Below are 25071 nucleotides of genomic sequence, written 5' to 3'. Positions count from 1 at the left end.
CCACATTAATTGCATTTTGAAGTCGACAACGCTTTATGAAAACCCAATGCATTTCGAGCCTTCTTGGCTCTTCCTCAGGGGTTGCTAAAACAAATACGATAAACAATTTAAGTGCATTTATAAACAATGTTTAGTTGTAATACACCAACTCTATGTGGCAAGTTCATTGACAAATTCATATTCTAATCCAACATAATTCAAACACCCCTCGTTATGACCCCGTGTTTCTCCCAATAATACCTACAACTGTAATATCCCCTAATGTGCTGTAAACATGAAAAACATTGTGCCACCCATCTGTCAAAACTCTCATGATCCTCCTTATGCGTTCTCCCCTGTTCTAACCCCTATTCACTTCCTGCCTTAACTCCCCTCCATCTTCGTATCCCAGATTTTTAGCTTTCAAAAGAATCGGCACGATCAAGACTTTTGTCCCTCATCCTATCCTCTGTTTGAACACTGCTACTGCCTTCTACATTGTCAGCTGTGTGCATTCAACCTTTTAACAGACTGACATCACGTGCCTTACTTCCCTTGCTACTCCTCCCAATTACATACGTTGTTCTACCGAAAGACTCCCATTCCCATAAACCCCCTCTCTACTCAACCTTTAAATCATATTCCTACATGTGTATCAACCTGATAAATATTCTTATTAAAATAACCGACATCCCCTTCCCAACCAGTTGTGTATTTTAAATTGAATGTAAAGGAACCTTGATTGTCTAAATGTGGCCAGGCTACCGAAGACTGAGATTTGTCTATCAGTCCAGCATATGAATGTTTTTAAGTTATCCCTATTACACTACCTGAAATTCTTTTTCACTGCTTCTACACCAGAGCACTCTCTCTTTCCGCACGGTCCATTGGAGCAACCTTCCCCCTTTCCTCTCCCCTTTGTTTGTTTCAGTAAGTAATCTACTGTTCATCTGATTATGATTTGGAAAAAATCCTTTGCACTTTAGTCTACTTACTGTAACTACTGTGAGCTAACATTGTGCATGTTCAAGCAACTGTTTTTTAACAATAACTTTAGGTTTGATACATATCTTTTAAAAGAAAAGGTCTAGGACCATTGTCTTTTGTACCACATTGAACCCAGGTCCACGACCATTATTGGGTAACCCCATTTTTGTAATGGTTTAATTTTGTAATGTCATCTATGTATTAAAAAGTGACATTGCAAAAACTCCAGTTGGGGGTGGGGGTCACAGAAAGTCCTACCTAATGAGTATTAATTATGCATGCCGGTCTTTCTGACCCCAGAAATTGGATAATAACCCAGGAATGGTGGCCTGCAAGAGCAGCAGACTACCATACCTGTGTTTACATTCCAAACAGGAAACTTTATTTTTAAACTGCCTGTGTTCATTAACCCATTCGATGCTTGTGACGGAACCATTCCGTCATCAGTCACGGTTGAGCTGTGCTGATGACGGAATGGTTCCGTCACGACCACACCCTGTTCTGGAATGTCCAGTACCCTGGGGGGAAATCGGCGCCGCACGCAAGGTGTTAAAGGAACTATACCATTAAAAAAAAATATTTGGGAACACATCGGGGACAGCTTCCCATGGACCTATGTCTGCTTACACGTGAGGTCAACACAATTTCCAAGTTGAACCTGTTCGATGTTGACAGCTTCCCCTTTGGGAATTTGTTAACACGTTCTAACTCCTCAATGGTTTACGATGGCAACTGCAGTCCAAATCATTTATACACACAATTTCGGTCGCAATTAAGAAGAGATGCCCCTTTCCCGTCCCTTCCTAATTGTGATTCGAAATGGGTCTGTAAACTTGTTTAGGAAGTCGGAAATGCTTTTCCAAAATGCAAACTGGGGCCCATATGTAGCAAAACTTGATGCAACACAGCAACACAACATGCTGTGCTGCATGAAATGGTGCGGGCAGGGTAGGAATGCACCATATCTATCAAGATTCCTCTCTCTCTTTGCGTGGCTTAGTAAATCAGACTTAAGGACTGTGTTGCCCTTGCGTCACCTTGTGACTCGAGAACAACGCAGTCCTATGATAAATTTGGCCATGGGTTTAGTACAATGCAAAAAGCCGCTTAAATTGCAGCGTTTGAAACCACAAAATGGTTACCTTTTCAAGAGTTCTGTTTCTTTTCTTCAGTGAGCAATGCATTCTATAAGCTAGTATGCCTTGATTCATTTTTATTTTCTGTCTGCCTTGCGTCCTGGTGACATTTTCTATGTGTTGGTAATGGACGGCCCCACTATTTCCTTGCAGTGCTTGTGTGTGCCTGTGATGGACCCACATTCTGTCGGTCCTAGAAGTTTAACCGATTTCTACAGTTAGAAGAATTTAGCATGTGTTGGTTTAGGTGGGTCAAACTGTGTGTTTGTGTGTGCACAGGATAGTGTCCGTTCTCTGATAAAAACCCAACCATCACAGAGATTGGTTTACCGGCTTCAAGCTTGTCTCTGTAAGTCACGCATGGGTAGCAGCTACTCTGGGAGTACGATATGCATCGCTCATTTACAGGTGCAGGATGGAACTTGGTACTAGACAGCCCTACTAAAGTTCCACGAAATGCAAGGTTTCAATTGATACAATATTATATTGTGCATCGTGTATATCTCACTCTGGAAAAAATCAATCAGTATTTTCATAGATCAGATTCACATTGTCCCCATTGCACTCTCTTAAATGCAGACATCGGACATATGTTATGGACCTGCCACAAGCTTCAACAATTTTGGGATAAGGTGATTGAGCACCTAGCGGAGAGCACTGATAGGCAACTCCCAAACCCCACACCTTGGGAATCTTGTTTACTAGGACTGATTCCAAGTGGTAGGACACACAGAACCACAAGTAGGTTTAGAGATCTGGGCTTAGCTGTGGCAAAAAGACTCATTACAACACGTTGGAAGCCAGGGGATCTCCCCGTTTTCCGAGCCTGAGCTCGTTCTATGCTAAACCGGGTGTCGGCTGAGGGTGTGTCCCTCAGGAGGGAAGATACACTAGGACTGCGGAAGTTCCGGCTTTCGGATACCTGGGGCAAAAATCTCACAGCACCGCAGATCGTCTTACAGTCCCAGTCCTGCCAAGTATCACGCATCAGGCGTGACTCTAACGCATTTCAGTGTGGTGATCCGCATCACCGCACTGAAATGCAAAGTCACGCATTATAGCCTCCTCATCTGTCAGTCAGAGCGCTGCTATATTCCAATGTACCAAACAAGCTACAATGGCAGCGCGATGTTCATGGCAGGCTTGGGGACTGCACAGCTGCAATCGCTGAACACAGTATTACAATGTATTACTTAGGATACACGTGCTACATTAGCGTTCACTGACGTCAGGACGTCAGATTCATTTTAACCGGGACATTGTAGTGACTTTAGCGGCGCAAGTGGCATCAAGTTTGCAAGGCCGTGCTGCTTGGGCAAAATCAGCAAAGCATGGCCCTCGCAGCGCGTGGCGGGTGGTTTCCAGCTATGGACCCAGCCGGCGGTTCGCATACCGGCTTTCACACACTGCTGCCCTGCCGAGCCGAGGGCAATACCGGAAAACAGCTCACCACGGCATTGCTCCCACGCGGTAGAAAACCGGAAAGTCGATCCCACCGGCAGCGCCTGTAAAACAGTGTTGTATGCTCAGGTCCCGGCTGGGACAGAATCATGCAGCATGAGGAGTCGTTAATGCCATGCTCAAAAGAAGTAAGTGTGCTGCTGAGTCCAATACATCAATTGCTTTAAATGCGAAGGCCACACAATTATATTGGAAGAAGGGCTGGCACACGGCAATACTTTTAAAGTTATTAGCCCTGCAATGCGACCGATGGACCCGGATGGTCCTAAACCCCGCCGGCACGGACCAAGGCCAGCAGCCCGGGGGAGCCCAGCACACGAGAGTTTATTTTTGTTGTCACGTAAAGATTATAGCGCGAAATCGACCTGAAGGTAATGGAGCGCGCTTTACATGAGCACCAATTACATTGTACTAGCACACGTTCACATTTAACCCCCAACATTAAATTGGAATGCAACCTCGGCGACAAACTCATTGACAGGCTGCAAAACTACCCGAACAGAAGACAGGTAAGAGGCACTAGACTTTAATTCACTACTCATATGTAGCTCAAGTTGATAGCAAACTTACTCCTGAGTCCGAATTAAATATATAATTCTCACAACAGAACGAGCCGGAAGCTGGTCAAACTTAGGGGAAGGGGGTGTTCGATGTCTTGCTGGGTTGGCCACAGAGAAGCTAGTGACATTCCACTAAAATGTGATAAGGCCCTGACCAGGGAGGTATAAAGAGCTTGTTAGTTTGTGTTGACATAATGATTGTTTATGGGGTTGCCCCTGAGCTTTGTTGTAACCTGAGAAAGCTTAAGTTGTTAATGAAATTTTTATATTGATCTATGAATTAAAGAACGTTTGGGGAAATGTATTGACCCCTTGGTAAAATGTGAAAAGAGCAGAGGATATCACGCAATTGATGATAATATGAAGAAATGTTAGCTCATTATTGTATTATACCAACTGCTGGACTGTAATATATACCTGTCATCGACTCCTATTGTCGTAGACAAATGTTCATTGTATAAGGTGAAAGTCACTGATGTAATACATATCTCTGTCATGGAAAAAACAAAATGACAATAAACAGATCAAACAAAAAAAAGTGACATCTTATGCTCCCTCAAATTCAGAAGGTAAATGAGATGTATGGTAAAGCCTACTGACTACATGTGTTCCGTTGGCAAGTATGCATTAAATGGAGGTCAAATTAAATGTTGAATTCTGCAGTATTGGTCGATTTTGTGCTCCAAATATGTTTTTGCTTGGCCTTCTCCTCCTTTCTCTGCAGGTGTTCACACATCCTGACTGGGATCCAGCTACCAAAGAATTTGACATGGCTCTTGTCAAACTTGCCAGGCCTGCTGGCTTCTCTAAAACTATCAAGCCAGCCTGTCTGCCAGTTGATGGCGAAGTGTACACAGGCCAGGAGCTGTGCGTCACCACAGGATGGGGAATGACCAGAGGCAACTGTGAGATGTTTCTTTAATTGGGGCAAATGAGAATAGGATGACAAGTGTAAGGCATACAAATACACCTACCGACCACGTCCTCAATGCCACACACTTTAAGATACCGCAATTACTTCATTTCTCACGCCATGCAAACATTGCCAGGTGGGGTTTGGAATTAGAATTGCGTTTGTATAATAAATGAGACATTTCCAGTGTTTTTAGGTGTGTTTCCATTGACGCTCCTTCTGCAGTTGTGTAGTTCTGTGCTCCTCCTGCCAACTTCAATACTATAACTAATATTTTTCATTGATTATATTGATAACTATCTCCAGTGTCTGAATATTTCAGAGGCACGTAGATGCTCCTGTTTAATTTAGTTGAGTGACATTAAAAGGAAATGTGCTTGCCTTCATCAATTTGAGTCGTTAGAACAAAGATTGTTGAATAATGATGTAAAATGGATTTCATTTGAAATGGCAGTTGGCATAAGCAGGCCTTAAAGAAAGCCTACTTTTCCAACACTATATATCACCATCTGGAGATAAACTTAAAGGCACACACCTGCTGCCAGAAAAAAAATACATAAAAAAAGAATCATTTAGAATGGAGACTCCTGACTCTTGGCAAATTATTGATATGTAATACATGGGATTCTGGAATTCCTGTATAAAAAGGAGTCACTAAACTATTTATAATCCTTGACTTGTGACACACCAGAAAGGACAAAGGTTATTGCAGTCAAGTTCTGGTGTCACAATGCTTGCTGCCAGTAGCAAGGTGAAAGGCAGGTCAGGTCTCAGAGCATAATTGAAGCAGCTGTGTTGCTTCTCTTTCTTCTGCTCTATTTTTTGCTTACAATGACAAGCAGACCGAGTGTGTTTATTTTTTACACTCCTTAGAAAAAAGCTAGAATCTTTCTGCATTTTTCTACACATTCTGAGTTACTGAAGCTTTTTTTTCAATAACTGACTTGTATGAACTGTTTCCAATATCTGTTTGTAACAAATATCTTGTTTAACCACTAGAACCCCAGAGAAGACCCAGTGAAGGGAACTAGAGGCACGGGGTGCTAGGAGTAGGCAGCCTCCAATTTATAATGTTTAACACAAAAAGAGCCGCTTCTAGTGTGATGACCTAAGTGCTACAGTGTTCTCTTGTGAGTGCAGGCATCTCACAAATAGTGAAAGACTGGTCTCACACACCACCTGGTGTCATGCTTCATCATTGACCAGTCCTCGTCCTCTAAAAATTTGGTTTGATAGAGGGCAGGCATACACCTGAAGACAGGGATGCACTTCTAAATCTAAGTTGGGGCCCTTACAATAAAGTGAAGTTAAAAGGCCATTATAGATGTCACACTAGGGAGAGGTGTGGCGCCACGGCCAGGGCGACTGACGCTGGAATCTGGGGACCACGGTTCGATCCCCGGCTCCGGCGGCAGATTAGCTCAGCACCATGTGACTCTGGGCAATAGCTCGCTTAATCTTCCCGACGGCCCCCAGCGCCTAGAGACCCTTACGGGTGATTGTGTGCTTTACAAATGTGGACTTTACACTCATTTTAATGTAACTGGCATCTGTATGGTGTTTAAAATGAATGGTCGTTGTGTTAAGGATTCTATGGTCTCCCCACCGTGATATGATTTGTCGACATGTTTCTGCCTGATGGCCCCAAAGGGTCTGTCACATTCATCACCTATATTACACAATCAGGCTCCACCCTTATCGTACTGTGATGGTGAGGGTTCCACTTAGTGGGTTGATCAATATCACACTCCACCCTAGGAGAGTGAGGAGGGGAGACCCCTTTGGTCAAGCGTGTTTAAAGGAAGTTATCCCGCCTCTGCACCTACGCCTGTGTTCCTCACCCTCGCCTATCTAACAGGTTTTTTTATCTGTGTACTTTTTCACTAGAGGTTTCATTTTTATTCTACATGTCTTCAGAGAAGCTCACTCTTTCACATGTAAGAGCTATGCACAAGGTTTTAAGTAGTTTGTTGGAAAGATGATGATGTGACCATGTATTATATGGGATAAAGTACCCCCTGGTGTACATGGTAAGGATACTGCAAGTCACTTTGGTGACAAAATTAACAAAATTACTCCTATTATTCTGGTATGATTAAAATTCCATCCAAGCCTACGATGGACCACTACCTTCGGTTTTCAGAAGCTTCACATCACACAACCTAGCCATTGTCCTTCCCTCTGAGGCACCTGTACTCCTCATTAGCACCACGTGCTGTTTTTATAGTTATGGCACGCTTTTAGAAATGGGATTTCTGGTTGGCTGAGTCTTGCGCCAAAGCCAGGCAGAAACCACCACTCTAGTCAGGGCAAGGGAGTTACACGCCAAGATAACCCCTGCTCACCCCCTTGGCAACGTGACACGAGCAGTAAGGCTTATCCCGAAGGCAATGTGTAAAGCGTTTGCGCAACACACACACACAGCAGCAACACACTAGGCACACCATAAAAAGGAACTCCACACAAGGTTATATGTAAAGAAATAGCCTTTGTGTTACCATAAACACATTAGATCATAATCACACAGATACACGGTGCCAACTGGCACTGGACAGTATTTACAGGGGATTATATACACATGACAGGGCCACGTGGGCCACTGTCAGAATCAGCGCTGAGTAAAAATAGCACTTAGCAGAACTGTAGCACTTAGTAAAACACAACCAGTAACCAATGGTACAAGGTAGGTACACCCTACGCAATACTAATCACCATAGGCATAGATCACGCAGGGACACATAAACTGACTAGCATAAACTATACTAGGCAAAATAACCTCCTAACCATAAAAACACAGTTAGAGGTATCACAGGCATAAAGGCATTGCACATTACGCATAAATCACATTAGGCATCAGGTAATTACCAACATAAACACAAATCACCAATCACCTTGCGCAGAATTACAGTAGGTACTGACCCCCGGTCAACTGGCCTTCCTTGGGCCTCAAACGCCCTTTGTCCAACAGTGTCAGGGCCGACTGTGCAGGCAGTAAAAGAAGAGTGCGCAGGAGTTTAGGCCTAAACGTGGCTGCTGGCCACTACTTGCTGGGCAGCTGTGAAATCACAAAGGGATGAGCACGTGCGTTCAATGCGCCCTACGAACAAATGCCAACAAACAAGCACTGGCACTACAGTGTCTCTGGGCCCCACTGGGAGTCCACAACAAATGGGCCCTGAAACAACTGTGGCCTCGTTGGGGCCACGGAGGCCCCGGGGGCAAGGGTGCAAAAATGTGGGCAAGGACCTGGGCCCCTCGGGACCCATTAAACCATGATGTGCCCCCTCTGTGGAGCCACGTAGGCTCTGAAGACAATTGCCCCAAAAAGAGAAAGAAGGACTTGCCCCAACGCTGGAGCCACGGATGCTCTAAAATGAAATATACCCCAGAAATGTGGAGCGCGCTGGTGCTTTAAATATAGGGGCACACGAAAGAGGTTGGAGCGGCCAGCTACCATACTGGGCTGCTCTGAATGCACAGCCACACTGTGCCTCGATCAGGCACCAACACTCTGCCACACGGAGCCCCAAGCCCTTGCTCACTCACCGGGCTGCTCAGGGGTACTCCTCTTCTTGGCTCTCCTGTTGCGGCTGCTCCGGGACTCCTCTGTTCTCGGTGTATGTACTGTGGAGCTTCTCCTCTTCGCCCGGTCCCTCTTCTGGAACTGGGATTTCAATGGAGCCGGTGAGGCTCCTGACAATCTCGTGTGGAGGCGGGGTGGGCTCCCGTCCTCTTCCACACCCGCAGCAACACTTCTACGGTGGTGGAGGGGCAGGCACCGGCTATGTGCCTCGGGCCCCCTCCGCCTCAGATGTCCACTGGCTGCAGGACGTGGGGCAATCCTCAGGGCATGGGAGCCCCGCTGCTGGCCAAGTTGCTTCTTGACCCGCTCTTCTCCCGGTACCGGCTTCCGGGTGATTCCGTGGGCGCAGGGCTTCCTTCAGGAAAATGGAAGTCCCGCCCCACGTCAGGCAATGCACAGCCTGACTTCCTGTAATCCCCGGCGGTGATTCCCTGCTGTCCCGGGCTGCGGCAGTGATGCGGGGCAGATGAGGAGTAGGCTCCCTCTTTAATTGTAATATACAGTGGGGTGGGCACCCGCTAGGGATATCACAAAGCGCAAAGTCCCTGGCGGGGTGGGCATAATGATCACGGCACCGATGCGGGGTGGCCTCCCGGTCGATTTTTCAGTGGAGAGATGCAGGGTGGACACCTGCTTGAGGATGATAAAGCCCAATCCAGCAGGGCAGAGACAAAGCACTCACCAGGGCACAAATCCAGCGCTCTGCCCAGGAACACACAAAGCTCTCCCTCTCCCCACTGCAGAAAAAGCGCTCCCAGGTGCTAAAGTCCAAGAAAGAGTCTCTCAGAAGGCAGGGGGGCAAAGGCTGGGCCCAGGGGTCAGCTCACAGGGCCCTCCATCAGGGAGGCAGTCCCCAGTGGCGGTTCCTCCTGGTGCCCAGCAGCAGCAGGAGGCCCCCCTTTAGTCAGGAACAAGAGAGAACATTTTACATGGGGTCACAGCCCCTTTTTATACATAAATTTCCTTTGTCTCAACTGTAGGGCAAGGGAAGAACCAGATGCAATTGGTTCTGGAGCACTTTGTTGTGCTCAGCCCCTCTCCCTATTCACAGGACAGGTTAGGCACATCAGACACACTACAGAGGGCGGAGCCAGCATTGTGGAGGGAAGGCACAGCCCTATTCAGGTCCTAGGTGCAAGTCCTTCCTCCCATCTACATGCAGATCTCCCCATTCACCACCGGGCAGATCCATCCTGACTCCTTGAGCCAGGCACACCAGCCAGCTCCTGTCAATCAAAAGCCAGACAGTCAATTCAAATCCACTGCACACAGACATGCCAACTTCTAAAAGTGGCACTTCTACACTAGCCATATTAAATCTGCGCACACCATCGCGCAGCATTTAACCTCACAAGTTCGCACATACCAAACTCGCCCCTGCACTTCTCTCACATCAGGAACTACCATGGACACACATATCCCCCAAGCCTTCCTATGGGAGGGCAGGCCAATCTCACCACAGGCACTCAGAGTACGCACGCACTTTATACTGGGACACAGAGTTAAAGTGCGCAGAAGCCAAAAACAACTAACACCAGGTCACATTTAAAAGCTAAAAGTTTAGGGGTGAACCTGCCAAAAGTGCCAAGTCTAACACCACCCCCTTCCAGCCAAAACGCAGGGCAGACCAATTACCACTGTGATGGGCTTTCCTGCTTTGGGCAATTGAAAACGGACGCGGGCCGGCAACTGCAGGGACACCCTCCTGTTCTTCGCCACGGTGAACCCATGTGGTTCCCTCTAAAAAAGCTGTCTGGAACAACTGGGCTACCTCACATGTACTCCCAAGCTGTCCACGACCCGGACCAGGCCCTAGGCCACCCAGATGCCACTGGTCCTTGCCTATTCACAGAGTGTGGGGTAGTAACGCCTGGCACATAGTAGCCATTCTCCACTCTTCCTCTCCTCAGGACAGTTCTAGACTGCCTCTGATCCTCCAGCCTAGGGTCTGCACCCTCAGGCTGACCAGAAGTCACGGGTGAGGCTCTCCTCCCCCTACCTCTCCTTCTAGGGTTCCGCCCTCTCCTCCTTTGAGAGGTACCCATAAAACACCACTCTCCCACCAGTTCAGGACTTCTCTTCCATAACTGTTCTCCCAACCTAGGGTTTAGCCCCTCAGGTTGCGCCGGGTCAGAGGCGAGGACTCCCTCCCTCTGCACCCCCTTCCAGAGTTCTCCACCCTCCCAACTGGAGTGGTACCCCTGAAAGATGAACTGGTCAGGACACTGGTTACAGACCTCCTTCCCTCCAGGTCAGGCAGATCCTGAACCTAGCTGCCCACCCTTCTGTCTAAACCCTTAGGCGGAATACTTGCCTGGCACTCTAGGACTTCTGGGGACTCACTCACTATCCCCCTGAGGGTGACACATGACTCATGTGTCGTGTGACCGTCTGTCTGGCGCAGATCTCCCGTCCCCTGTCCACCTGACAGTGCGCAAAGATCCCCCAGAACAGAAGTGGTGCCACCATGGTCACTCCAAGGGAACTTAGCCCAACTGGCTAGTCCCTGACCCACTGGTTCTTCCACTGGGGAACACATCCCCCATTCACTCCTAACTTCGGACTTCTCTGCCCTCCCAATGGGAGTGGCACTGCCAGACACTAGAACCACTGGAGCTCAATTTACAGATGCTCCAGGTTCCCTAGACACTAGGAGATCCTCCTCAAATGGACTAACAGGACAGCCTAGGTCCCCAACCAGGTGTTCCCTGAAGAAACCATCCAGGTTCTGAGACTTGGTTTCGGGCACCTGGGCACACTCAGTCCCACACTCACTCCTACTCCACTGAGATAAGACGTGAGCCCTTACACCCCTCTCGCTGTCCTGGGACCTAGCTGGGCTACTCTGAACCTCCTCCACCACTCTGGACTGGAAGATACCTGAACCACTACTTTTGGGATTACTCACCAATGCCTCTTCAGAACCTCTGGCACTTTCCCTGCGCTCTGCTTCCTGGGCAAGTTCCCCAGGACAAAAGGAGTCACACCTCAACAGGTGCTGGCGCAATCCCGGCCAACAATGACTGAGCAACTGCTCTTTGAGAAACATATTCACTACTCCCTCCACCCCCTGGTCCAGGGTAACCTCTAGCCAATCAGCCAGTGCATCCGTACAGTAATCCACAAAATGCCCCCAACGCTGGTGAGACGGGTTCCTACAGTCCCTGAACTTCAACCTGTACTCCTCCTCTTGAGAACAAGGTACCATACGTTGGGAACTGGGAATGGGACTTCCTGCACTGGACTCTATATCACTGCTTCCACTGGACTCCACCCTCGGATGTATGACATTACAACGCATGCTTTTACCACGCATGGTTTTACATCGCAGTTTTTACAACGCATACCATTACAACGCATAGCGCTTTGGGGTGCTGGATAGTGAATAGTTTAATTTACTATTCCAACTCCAGTCCCCATGGATAGTAGGGAAGGTGTTGGATAGTAAATTAAATCTATTCCCTATCCTAGAGCGCCCCCCAGCACAATGCGTTGTAATGGTTTGCGTTGTAAAAGTTGCGATGTAAAAGCACTGCGTGGTAAAAGTTGCGTTGTAAAGGATGTTTCCCCCACCCTCACTGGGGAATCCAGAAAACTACCACTGCGCTCAGGGGATAATCTACCCTCCAGAGCTAATTTCTCTCTGGTGGAGGCCCTATAAGCCTCCTCAATCCTCTCCTGCGCTAAGACCCTTGCAGTCTCTAGCTTTTGCTTTTCAAGGCCCAATGCCTTAATACTCAACTCCTGAACCCATAATGCCTTTTTCTCCTCGAAGGCTAACTTCCTATTCTCCAACTTCAATTTCTGAGCTTCCATATACTCATAGCTCTCCTTCTGGAGTTTCTCTAAAGCCAGCTGATGCTCCCTTTCTTCCCTCCTATCTACCCACTCCTCTGGCGACAGGGAAAGGGATGGGGCACTGCCCCCTACACTGGACCCAGCAAGGGACTCCCTATCTATGGAGTCTTCACTATCTACTGGCGTCCATGTCCTGTCATTTTCTTCCTCTTCTTCAGACTCTTTAGGGCTCCCCTCAGACCCACCACCCCCATGGCGTGCGGCCCGGGCCCTTTCCTCCTCACTGCGCTCACGTTCCCATTCATCCTTCTGCCATTGGATTAGGTTATCCCTAAGACTGGGTGTCTGACCCACTCACTGCTATGTCTCTCTATTCACAGAACTCTAGCAGCTCATACATACTGTATCTAAACAGACCACAGAAATTAAAACTAGACTCCTTCCTGGCAGGACGCTCAGAGACACGTGCAACACAAGGGACCTAACTGAAATAAGAGGACACAATCGAAAAATAACACTCTTAGGAGAAATAGTAAAAAAAAAACTCAAAAACAATAATTCCCAAACGTGATTATCTAAATGCAGAGTTTGTAGTGCACCCAGTTGTCGCTGTAGTATTGTGCAAACACAAGTCCAAATCCCTTCCGCTGGTTTCCAGTGTTAGAAATGGGATTTCTGGTTGCCTGAGGCTTGCGCCAAAGCCAGGCAGAAACCACAACTCGAGTCAGGGAAAGGAGTTACACGCCACGATAACCCCTGCTCACCCGATTGGCAACATGACACGAGCAGTAAGGCTTATCCCTGGGGCAATGTGTAAAGCGTTTGCGCAACACACACACACAGCAGCAACACACTAGGCACACCACAAAAAGGAACTCCACACAAGGTTATATATAAAAAATAGCCTTTGTATTACCATAAACACATTAGATTCTAATCACACAGATACACTGTGCCAACTGCCACTGGGCAGTATTTACAGGGGATTATATACACATGACAGGGCCACATGGGCCACTGTCAGAACCAGCACTGAGTAGAAATAGCACTTAGTAGAACTGTAGCACTTAGTAAAACACAACCAGTAACCACTGGTACAAGGAAGGTACACACTACGCAATACTAATCACCATAGGCATAGTTCACGCAGGGACACATAAACTGACTAGCATAAACTATACTAGGCAAAATAAGCTCCTAACCATAAAAACACAGTTAGAGGTAACACAGGCATAAAGGCATTGCACATTATGCATAAATCACATTAGGCATCAGGTAATTACCAACATAAACACAAATCACCAATCACCTTGCGCAGAATCACAGTAGGAACTGACCCCAGGCCAACTGGCCTTCCATGGGGCTCAAACGTCCTTTGTCCAACAGTGTCAGGGCAGGCAGCGCAGGCAGCAAAAGAAGAGTGCGCAAGAGTTTAGGCCTAAACGTGGCAGCTGCCCACTACTTGCTGGGTAGCTGTGAAATCACAAAGGGATGGGCACGGGCTCTCAATGCGCCCAAAGAACAAATGCCAACAAACAAGCACTGGCACTACAGTGCCTCTGGGCCCCACTAGGAGTCCACAACAAATGGGCCCTGAAACAACTGTGGCCTCGTTGGGGCCACGGAGGCCCTGGGGGCAAGGGTGCAAAAATGCGGGCAAGGACCTGGGCCCCTCGGGACCCATTAAACAATGATGTGCCTCCTCTGTCGAGCCACGTAGGCTCTGAAGACAATTGCCCCAAAAAGAGAAAGAAGGACTTGCCCCACCCCTGGAGCCACGTGCGCTCTAAAATGAAATATGCCCCCAGAAATGTGGAGCGTGCTGGTGCTTTAAACAAAGGGGCCCATGAACGAGGTTGGAGCGGGCCGCTGCCATTCGGGGCCGCTCTGAATGCACAGCCACACAGTGCCTCGATCAGGCACCCACACTCGGCCACACGGAGCCCCCAGCACTTGCTCACTCACCGGGCTGCTCAGGGGGTGCTCCTCTTCTTGGCTCTCGTGTGGCGGTTGCTCCGGGACTCCTCTGTTCTCGGTGTACGTACTGTGGAGCTTCTCCTCTTCGCCTGGTCCCTCTTCTGGGACCGGGACTTCAATGGAGCCGGTGAGGCACCTGACATTCTCTTTTGGAGGTGGGGTGGGCTCCCGTCCTCTTCCACACCCGCAGCAACACTTCTCCTACGGCGGGGGAGGAGGGGGGGCAGGCACCTGCAATGTGCCTCGGGACCCCTCCGCCTCAGATGTCCACTGGCTGCAGGGTGCGTGGCTCTCCTCAGGGCATTGGAGCTCCGCAGCCAGCAAGGTTGCTTCTTGACCCGCTCTTCTCCGTGTGCCGGCTTCCGGTTAATTCCGTGGGCGCGGGACTTCCTTCAGGAAAACGGAAGTCCACAGCCTGACTTCCTGTAATCCCCGGTCGCGGCAGTGATTCCCTGCTGTCCCCGGCTGCGGGGGTGATGTGGGGCAGATGAGGGGTAGGCTCCCTCTTTAATTGTAATATACAGCGGGGTGGGCACCCGCTAGGAGTTGCAAATCTGCACAAAGTCCCTGGAGGGGTGGGCACCAACTAGGGATATCACAAAGCATAAAGTCCCCGGCGGGGTGGCTACTCGCTAGGGGAATAATCACGGCACCGATGCGGGGTGGGCTCTCGCTCGGTTTGTCAGTGGGGAGATGCAGGGTGGACACCTGCTTGAGGATGATAAAGCCCAATCCAGCAGGGCAGAGACAAAGCGCTCACCAGGGCACAAATCCAGTGCTCTGCCCAGGAACATACAAAGCTCTCCTTCTCCCCACTGCAGAAAAAGCGCTGCCATGTGCTAAAGTCTAAGAAAGAGTCTCTCAGAAGGCAGGGGGGCAAAGGCTGGGCCCAGGGGCCAGCTCACAGGGCCCTCCATCAGGGAGGCAGTCCCCAGTGGCGGTTCCTCCTGGTGCCCAGCAGCAGCAGCAGACCCCCCTTTAGTCAGGAACAAGAGAGAACATTTTACATGGGGTAACAGCCCCTTTTTATACATACATTTCCTTTGTCTCAACTGTAGGGCAAGGGGAGAACAAGCTGCAACTGGTTCTGGAGAACTTTGTTGTGCTCAGCCCCTCTCCCTATTCACAGGACAGGCTAGGAACACCAGACGCACCACAGGGGGCTGAGCCAGCATTGTGGAGAGAAGGCACAGCCGTATTCAGGTCCCAGGTGCAACTCCTCTCTCCCATCTACATGTGGATCTCCCCATTCACCATCAGGCAGACCCATCCTGACTCCTGGAGCCAGGCACACCAACCAGCTCCTGCCAATCACAAGCCGGACAGTCAATTCACATCCACTGCACACAGACATGCCAACTTCTAAAGGTGGCACTTCTATTCTAGCCATTTTAAATCTGCGCACCCCATCGCACAGCATTTAATCTCACGAGTTCGCACATACCAAACTCGCCCCTGCACTCCTCTCACATCAGGAACTACCATGTACACACATACCCCCCTAGCTGTCCTATGGGAGGGCAGGCCAATCTCACCACATGCACTCAGAGTGCGCACACACTTTACACTGGGACACAGGGTTAAAGTGAGCTGAAGCCAAAAACAACTAACACCAGGTCACATATAAAAGCAATAAGTTTAGGGTTGAACCTGCCAGAAGGGCCAAGTCCAACACACGCCAACCCTAGAATTTACCTTAACAAAAGACAAGCTTAAAGTTTGATTTTGTAACCCTGTGTTTATTGAGGAGTCTCTTGAGGCACAAAATGATCTTTAACAGCTTTGTTCTTTTCTGTTTCTCTTCCACAGCATTGTCCTCACCCAACAAACTACAGCAGGCAGTTGTGCCCCTGGTGTTACACCTGGACTGTGAAATGCACTATGGCAGTACCCTAACCGACACCATGGTTTGTGCTGGAGGTGCCGGGTCATCTGCCTGCATGGTGGGTATCTGAGTAGATATTGGTTCCAATTTGCCTGACATATATAAACAGATAGACATGCACAAATCCAGCAGTTCAAAGTCTTTTCTGACTGCTGGTGGTGGTAAGAAGCCCATCAAAGTTATCTCACTAAACACAGTCTGGAAAACCTGATGCGAGTGAAAATGTAACATGTCGCCAACAGTCTTACTGATGATGTGGTTTAAACTTCGGTAGAGAGTCTCAGGTGTAGCATAATGGAGAGGATAATCTGGGAGGGAGAATTTGTTCCTTCTTTGGTCCTGAATTTTAGAATTCTTCACCTTAAAGCAATTACCTTCAGCAGGGGAACGTAGCCAAGATGGCGGCTGCATTGGATGCTCTTTAATTGAGCCCCATGCTGGGCCGAAACAACTTCCTGCTGAATCCATATTAACCGACCATGGCTTTGCTGCACTGGAGAGCAGAGAACGCTGAAGGACGAGCACGGTACAACAACATCCACTTCCTGGAATTCTGGTATCAGAGACCCCCAGTGCTGAACTCTTTGTCAAAATCTGTCTGATGAGCACTATTCTGGAAATTAGGGTCCTGAAGCTGTTCTCCCTGGAGCGGGCGCACTGTTACCCTGGCAGGCCACCACCATCTGGGGCGCCACCACAACCACTCATTGCCTCGCTTCTCGATTACCAGGAACAAGTCCTGCAGTGTTTCCCCACAAAGTGCCCCTGGCGGTACAAGGACACAGACATAGCAGCATATCCTGACTTCACAGCTGAGGGACAGTGACTTAGAGGCTCCTACACAAAAGTTAAACAGCGTCTCTGGGAGTTGCAACTGCGGTACACACTATTATTCGCTGTAGAGCTCAAGTCATGGATGGCGATGCCTCCAACATCTTCTCAATGCCCTAAGATGTATGGACCTGCCCCCATGCAAAAAGCATGGCTCATGCCACTATGCCCAAGCCAGGCCTGGACCCATTATACGTCCTCTCATACAGGCCACTAACACTCCTGAATTTGCATTGTAAAATTTTAGACAGGGTATTAGCAAACAGATTGCTCCCTATACTTGGCACCCATGTATGTGATGGTTCCATCAGGTTCATACCCAGACTCAGGACCTTTCTCATCATCAGAAGGTACATACGTCTGATCCAGAACCCCCCAAGGCCCATAGGCCCGGGTGGCAGTGTCCCTGGCATTGAAAAAGCGTGTGACACCCTGCGATGGGACTTTCTATTGCTGACCCATAAAGACATGAGGTTCGGACCAGTGTACCTCGGGTGGATACGCACACTGTACAAGAGCCCCAGAGCGCAGGCTTGGACAGGCCAGGTAATATCAGCAGTTTCACAGTTCAGAGGGGCACTAGGCAAGGGTGTCCTCTATTACCGTTGATCTTAGCCCTGACAATAGAGCTGCTGGCCTGCCAATTGAGACAACACGCCCACCAATGGGGGATAGAGGAATTGGAAGCACACCCCATCATCTTGATATAATCGGATGATGCTCTGGTTTTCCTATGGGAGGTGGAAGCTTCCTTGCTCAGGCTGAGGCTCCTGTGTGATAAGTTTGGGGACATTTCAGGACTCAAAGTACATTGGCCATAATCATGCCTGTTCCCTATGGTGCCAACCTCTGAGTCAAACAGGTTTGCCCCAACGGGATTCTGTCTTAAGTGGTGATACAACACCTTTAAATACCTAGGTGTCCAGATATACCATTCAGAGAAAGACATGAAGGAGGGTAATGTGGATATGGTGCTGAGATCCATCTGCCAGTTTCTACCTTTTTGGTAATCGCTGCCACTCTCTTTCCACTGGGCTGGGTGGCGATCTCAAAGATGTTGGTGCTACCCCAGCTGCTTTACTTCTTCGCAGCACTCCTGATTGTGCTATTCTGGTGCTTCTTCCATGAGCTTCACAACCTCCTACTGGAACTGATATGGAGTGAATGTCGGCGGCTGGTTGCTCCCACGACCCAACAATGCCCCCTACTCGAGGACAGCCTCGGTGTGCCCAACTTTGAATTGTAATATGCAGCGGCGCGGCTGCAGTGGCCGATGTGCTGGCTACAGACATCTGTGGGCCCTGAAAAAACAGTGTTTTGTGGCATATTAGTGAGGAGGTGTATTTACACATGTCTATCAGGCCCAGACAAGTGCTCGCAGTGGGAAACGTGCTAGATGACAGTGGCACAATTATGCTCGTGCAGGGTTGTGCATGGAAAGGGACCTCAATTTCCGTACTCCCCACACATAGAGGTATGGCGCCTGCTGAGACTCTACAGGGAGGTGCAGATATTCAACACGGACCCATGGAGGGAGACGGGGATCGCCCAATTAGGAGACCTCTATGAAGATGGCACACATATGTCATTTCAGGACAGCATGGACATTTTTGGAATAGGGGCTAGTCACTTTATGACATTCCATGTCATACAACAACTATTATGTGTCACATGGACTAATGGAGGTGCAGAACCACCTCCATCCCCAAACGTTACAAGCACTATTAACACATGGTTCCACACAACATGCCATTACTACACACTACACAGCCCTCAAATCCAGCCCCGCAGGATATGCGGAGGGGTTGCGGGCCAAGTGGAACAGCATCCTGCCGCAACCGTTCTCAGACAAGGCTTGGTCCAAGGCGCTCCAGCACCTGAAAGAGGTATAACGCAACACAAGATTTTGCTTCATGCTATTTAACTGTGTACATCATGCCTTCTCCCCCACAAAGTATTAAGCGTATGTTTGCAACCCTGGAACGCTGGATTCTGCCACTTGGTATGGGAGTGCCCTATGATGCAAGTGGTCTGGCATGAGATCACCACTATCCTTTCAAAACTTGCCGACCACACCCTCGCACCAACACCTAATCCTGCCTGTTGGGTCTTCGCCTTGACCTTGCATTTGTCCTGCTTAAATGACAAATAGCAATGTCATGGAAGACATGCATGGCCCCAGACCCCCAGTGTTGGTTAATCACATTACTGACATGGGCACACGCAGAAGGAAATACCCTTAAGCTCCCCGGACGTGGGGGAACACTAGACAATGCAGCGAATGCTGGGAAACATATCTCACCAACATTGAGGTGAAAAATGACATGCGCCCACCTGGAAGCACATTCTGCTTTCCGTAGATAGGGAACCATTCTAAACCAGCACGTGGGCTTTCTAGCCTTGGGAATACCAGCACTCACAGGATCCATGCGCTTGAAGGATGCCAGCCCATCCACTATTCCTCCCGGGGTACCCCAATCACAGTGAACATGGGAGGCCCAAGAGGCAGAGCACAACACACATAAAGGAAGCAAACACCTACCTTTCACCGACATACAGGGAGGTTCCCCACGCCGACTCCCCGAATGGGCACACGAGCAGTGGTGCCCCACCACTCATGGCGGTGCTGCGGCGCCCAATAATAAACCCTAGCAATACGGATCCTGGAGAAGAGGAGTTTACCAGCGGGCCTCAGTAATAACACATGCTATGCAGCACCCTCTTCATGAACAAACTCCATGGTTGGATCGGTTACCGTTAAGTTTCCTTTTTATTGTTACTTTTTTTCTTGCGGTCTTTCCTTCCCCACTGCATTAGAGGTATGCTTTTAAATCATCATTATATTACTATCTGTTCTGGGGAACCACGAACAACCATATTGCTATGTTCATGCTAAAACATTACATTTTCTTTCATGTGAAAAATCAATAAAAAAAATATTTTTTTTCAAAGTCTTTACCTCCAGCAAGCTTGATGTCATGAATTTCGTATGAATGTATATATAAAGGTAACTTACACAGAAGGCGGGGTCTCTGGGATTCAAGGAGCTCGCGTGTGACCTTTCTCCTGTCCTCTTGCTTGCAGGGTGACATTGGCGGCCCTCTGGTCTGTGAAAGATACGGCGCCTGGTACCTGATTGGTGTGTCTTCCTTTACCAGTCCCTCGTGCTCGTCATCGGTGCCAGCTGTCTACTCTTCAGTGACCGCGTTTCGACAGTGGATTGATGAGATTGTGATTGGCCACTAAGTGTACACCGACATGATGATGTCCTCAACTGTTTACTGTTTTCTTAATTCGGCAGTACTCGGATCTGTTTTTTTTGTGTGATCTGTCTTTGTACAGCCCTTCTACTTAAATATACAAACCTACAAGATCCTAATTTTGAGTTTGTGATTTTATTTTCATTTCTTATGTTTCGGCTTTCAAGTTTGGGAATTAGTCTGTAAAGTGTATTATGCATTTAGCATTCAGGTAAAGCTTCACTTCTGGCACAAAGGCTGATCTGGCCACTCCTGCCTCCCGCTGCGTTAGCTGAAAACAGTAAACACAGAGCAATAGATTGGCTCGTGGCACAACCTACAGAGGGCGGGGCAGGGACATCGAGCTAGAAAAGCAAGATGGAGTGGACAGCCTGATCAGAAAGGCTTGACCTGTCACGGGTATCGTGAGAAAATATGAAGAGAAATACATCCAGATGAAAGGGTGACAGTAAACAAAGTCTCTTCCTCAAACACCTTCTTTCTCCAGACCCTCTCCAGGGAGATCAACACACGCATCCTGCATCACCTGTCTGGCCCAGCGAGCCAGAGTGGGGAAAGAAAGGACATTATAGGGCTTCCTAAATTAAATGAACAGTTGATTAACCCCTTCTGTGACTCACCATCTGTGACACATTCTCGCACTCCTACAAGCACCCGACCAAACACAGTGCAAGATTGTAAAGTATGTATAATTCAATAATGAGATAAAAGAACTTATCTTGGCTGCAGTGGGCAGCAAAAAGAGAGAGGATGGAGGAAGTATTTATGAGGACTGGGATATTGACTTTTGGTTGTTCCAAGCCATGTGTGTCATAGTTCTGTCACTCATGGCTTTTTGGGTAATGTACTGGTTTATATTTTCGCCTGCTGTGAGGTCAGCACAAAGAGTTTCAAGCCTCCAATCCTGTAATTTAATTACTGGACAGATACACCAGGAAGATATTTGAGAGCATCTTGACACTAAGCATAACCTCCTATTAAGAAGTTAGAGGAAAATATATGTGACTTGACCTCACTTCCCTGTAATGAGCTCACTGCAGTGTTATTAGGAATTGAGAAAATGCGTTATTTGGAAATTTGTAAAGCAACCTGATGGGAATTCACTTTGTTGTCTTGCAAGTTGGGTCACTCTCTTTTACTTACAGAGACCTGATAGAGGATTACCAGAGGCCCACTTCATGACAGTGCTCAGCTCATAGTTGATATCAGTGTATTGTCCCTGTCTCTCTTTCAGCACAGTCTCTCCATATGTGCAATTTTACACCTGAAGTGTTTTCATTTATGGAAAGAATGGTCCCGTATGGGGCTCGCAGCTGTTTACCCCCTCTAGAATATATAGCTTATATTATGTAGAAAACATCACAATCCCTTCTGGCTACAATTTCCACAGGCTGGGCCAGGGGCGGGGCGTAGGAACTCAGTGCTGGGAGCACCACGTCCGCTTTGTGCCTCATCCCAGCTCAGACAACCCTGCTGAATTTGACTGCTGCTCTTCGACATCTCCACTCTTTACAACTGGTCCACATTCTACTCTTCCCCAAGGGCTTATTCCAGCAGCTGCTCACGAGCACTTCTGCCACCTTCTTCTGCTTCCATGTATGTCAGACTTCATAAAGTCAGATAACTCCCTTTTGTCAGTCCCCCGTCACAGGGACACATCTTCAGTCTCTGTGAACTGAGTTCATCTCATTACTTTTCACTTCTTCCCATCAGACTTTCCACCAACACTCCTCTCTGTTCTTACAAAGGGTATTTAGGTTGTCAGTTACATCTCAGGCCAGCAAATGGCAACCCAGCTCCACAGCATCTTTGTGTATCATTCTCCCACTGCAATCTCCGTGGTCACATGAGCAGTGGTCCTATCAAGAAGACCTATGCAACAGAAAGGCAAAGGCAAAGTGAGTGCCATTGCGGAACCATCTCCCTTGTGGAAGAGTGAAGGACCAATGGGGGCATGATTATTTTATTTTATTTTAGGAGTTTTATATAGCGCTGACCTGACACGGGGGTATCTGAGAGCTTTACAGCAGTGTTTCATAAGAGTTACCTAGTAGAGCAGTTTTAAACAAAGTTCGGAAGTCCAAGAGTGCTGAGGATGCTTGAGGTAGTAGTTGAGTCCTGAGGTAGCCTTGTTGAATGCTTTATTGAGGTAGTCCGAGAGTCCTGAGGCAACCTCATTTTATGCACACTTGACTAGAAGCAGTCTGAGGTGGATCAATTTGATGCAAAGTCAAAGAGCAACGTAGATAGGGTTAGCGTGAGGGTGGCGGTTAGCCATTCGGCTTGGAGCGGTTGAGGAGGAGGGATTTTTGGTGCATTTTGAAGTTTGTGAAGGATAGGATAGTTCTGATGCCTGCTGGGATGGAGTAGCAGATTTTGGGCGCTTTTCCAGCGAATGACCCAGCAGCGTTTTTTTGTTTGCGTGCTTTCATGGGGATGAGAAGGAGGGAGATGGAGCTCCTGAGGTTCCTTGTCTGACCTGCCCTCTAGAGTTTGGCCTCCAGATAGTCTGGTTTTTCTGTGTGTAGGGCTTTGTGCGTGAGGCAAGCCGTTCTGAAGTACGCCCGCTGATCAACTAGGAGCCATTTTAGCTCTTAGTGCAGGAGAAATGTGGTTGTATGCCCTGATTCTGGTGATCATTCTGGCTGCTGGGTTGAGGGTTGTTTTGAGGGGAGCTAGGTGGGTTTTTGCGGTGTCGGTTAAGGTTGCATTACCATAGTCAAGTCTGGATAGCACCAGTGCTTGGGTAGCTTGTTTGAGGTCTGTGGTAGGGATGAATGGTTTAATGGTTTAATTTTGTAGAGAAGCTTCAGGTTGAAGAAGGCAGTCTTGGCAGATATTTTGATGTGTTTGATCATGTCTAGTTTAGGGTCCAGGGTGATTCCTAGTGATGTTACGGAGTTAGCCAGGGGGAGATTGCCGTTTAGAGCACACAAAGCATTAAGCCATTCTACAATTTGTGGGTTCTCTTGTTTGTTGGAGATGAGGAGGATCTCCGTTTTGTCCTTGTTGAGTTTAAGGTGATTTTGTGACAGCCAGTGTTGAATTTCTTTTAGGTTGTTGTTTAGTCTGAAGATGTCGTCTGGGGAGGAGGTTTCCAGATAGATCTGGGTGTCGTTGGCATATAGGTGGAAGGGGATATTAGCATTGTTAAGTATGGTGGTGAGGGGTTCCATGTAGATGTTGAACAGTTGTGGTGAGAGCACTGAACCTTGAGACACACCTCTGCTGACGGGGTGAAGGTCGGATGTAAAGTTTTTGATTTTTATCCTTTGCGACCGGTTATGGAGGAAGGAGGTGAACCAGCAGAGGACCATCTCATCGACACCTACTCTTTGTTGTAGGGCCTTGATGAGAAGATGGTGATCTACTGTGTCAAAGGCTGCCGATAGGTCGAGGAGAATGAGTAGGAAGCAGTGATCCTTATTGAGTGATTTATGAATATCATCTGTGATGTTGAGGATCGCCGTCTCAGTGCTGTAGCCTTTTCTGAAACCCGATTGGTGGGGATCAAGAAGGTTGATGTTGTCCATGTGCTGAGTCAATTGTGAGAGGATGCATTTTTCGAGGATTTTAGATAGGAGGGGGAGATTGGAGACTGGTCTGAAGTTATTCAGATCCGTGCAGCCAAGGCCTGTTTTGAGGTGGAGATTAGCTTGATAATCTCGGCTTCCGTGATGGGATTGAAGGACTTCCATGTATTTGTGTGGTGCTGGCATGTGCTTTCAGTTGAAACTGGGGGCGGGCTTTCGCAGGCGGGGTTGGTGGTGATGTCTAGTGAGAGCTCAATCTTGGAGATTTTTTTCTTCGAAGAAGATGGCGAAGTTTTCTCACAGTTCCTTGGAGGCCTGGGTAGAGGGTACGGGGGGCTTGGTGGTTTGGTGCTTGATGATTTTAAACAGTGTATTGGGCCTGTTTTTTGCATTGACCAGGGCAGAGGGGAAAAAGTTAGATTTTTCACTTCAGATGTGTTTTTTGTAATTTCTTCGAGCTGTTTTGAGTTGTTCGAGTAGGCTTGAGGAGGGATTGTTTCTACAAAGTCTTTCTGTGGCTCTGAGTTGTTTCCTTTCGTTGCTGATGTCCATATTGAACCAGGGTCTGGATGGGATGTTCCTGGCTTTTTTGTAATTTCAGAGGAGCTATCTGGACTAGAATGGATGTCAGGGAGGTGCTGTAATAGTCGGTGAGTTCTGTTAAGGATAGATCCTCCGTGGAGGTGGTGAGGAGGGATTTGACTTTTTCTTCCAGGTCAGTCATGTTGATCTGGGTGAGTTTTCTGGTCCATTTGGGCTCTTCTTGGGTGGGGGGTTGCAGATTGTCTGGCTGAGTGAGGGAGATGGAAGCGGATTAAGTGGTGGTCAGACCAGTCTATAAGCAGGGTGGGATTTATCGTCACTGTGTCACATTTGGCGATATTGGGATCTAGGATTGCTCCTTAGTTGTGTGTTTCTTCTGTGCAATGTTACGAATGTATTTTGTTGTGTAGCAACTTGCTCAGGTATTGGATTAGAGGGTTGTTATCTTCATTCCAGTGTAGGTAGAGGTCTCCCAGAATTAGGTTATTCGCATCTTGTAGTGAGCAGTGGGCAATCAGGTCAGACAGGTGTTCAGTGAAAGTGGTGGAGTTGCCTGGGGGGTGGCAGATAAGGTGGCAGGTTAGTCTTTTGTTGTTGCTCTTGCTAATGTTGACTGTTAGGCACT

General features: G+C 48.1%; 1 protein-coding gene across 1 annotated transcript in view; it reads left to right on the top strand.

Moving 5' to 3' along the window:
• Positions 1-20489, top strand: part of LOC144753759 (chymotrypsinogen B-like) — a 50244-nt gene extending 29755 nt beyond the window's left edge. The window contains exons 5-7 of the mRNA XM_078641342.1: positions 4848-5028; positions 16204-16337; positions 20195-20489. Of these exons, the coding sequence (XP_078497468.1) occupies positions 4848-5028; positions 16204-16337; positions 20195-20356 (477 nt within the window). The 3' untranslated portion in view covers positions 20357-20489. The remainder of the gene's footprint in view (positions 1-4847; positions 5029-16203; positions 16338-20194) is intronic.
• Positions 20490-25071: the final 4582 nt, after the last annotated feature.

This window comes from Lissotriton helveticus, chromosome 5_1 (genome assembly GCF_964261635.1).
Source record: "Lissotriton helveticus chromosome 5_1, aLisHel1.1, whole genome shotgun sequence".
Lineage (NCBI taxonomy): Eukaryota > Metazoa > Chordata > Amphibia > Caudata > Salamandridae > Lissotriton > Lissotriton helveticus.
Note: the sequence above shows the minus strand (reverse complement) of the source record. Positions and strands in the feature narration are given on the sequence as shown.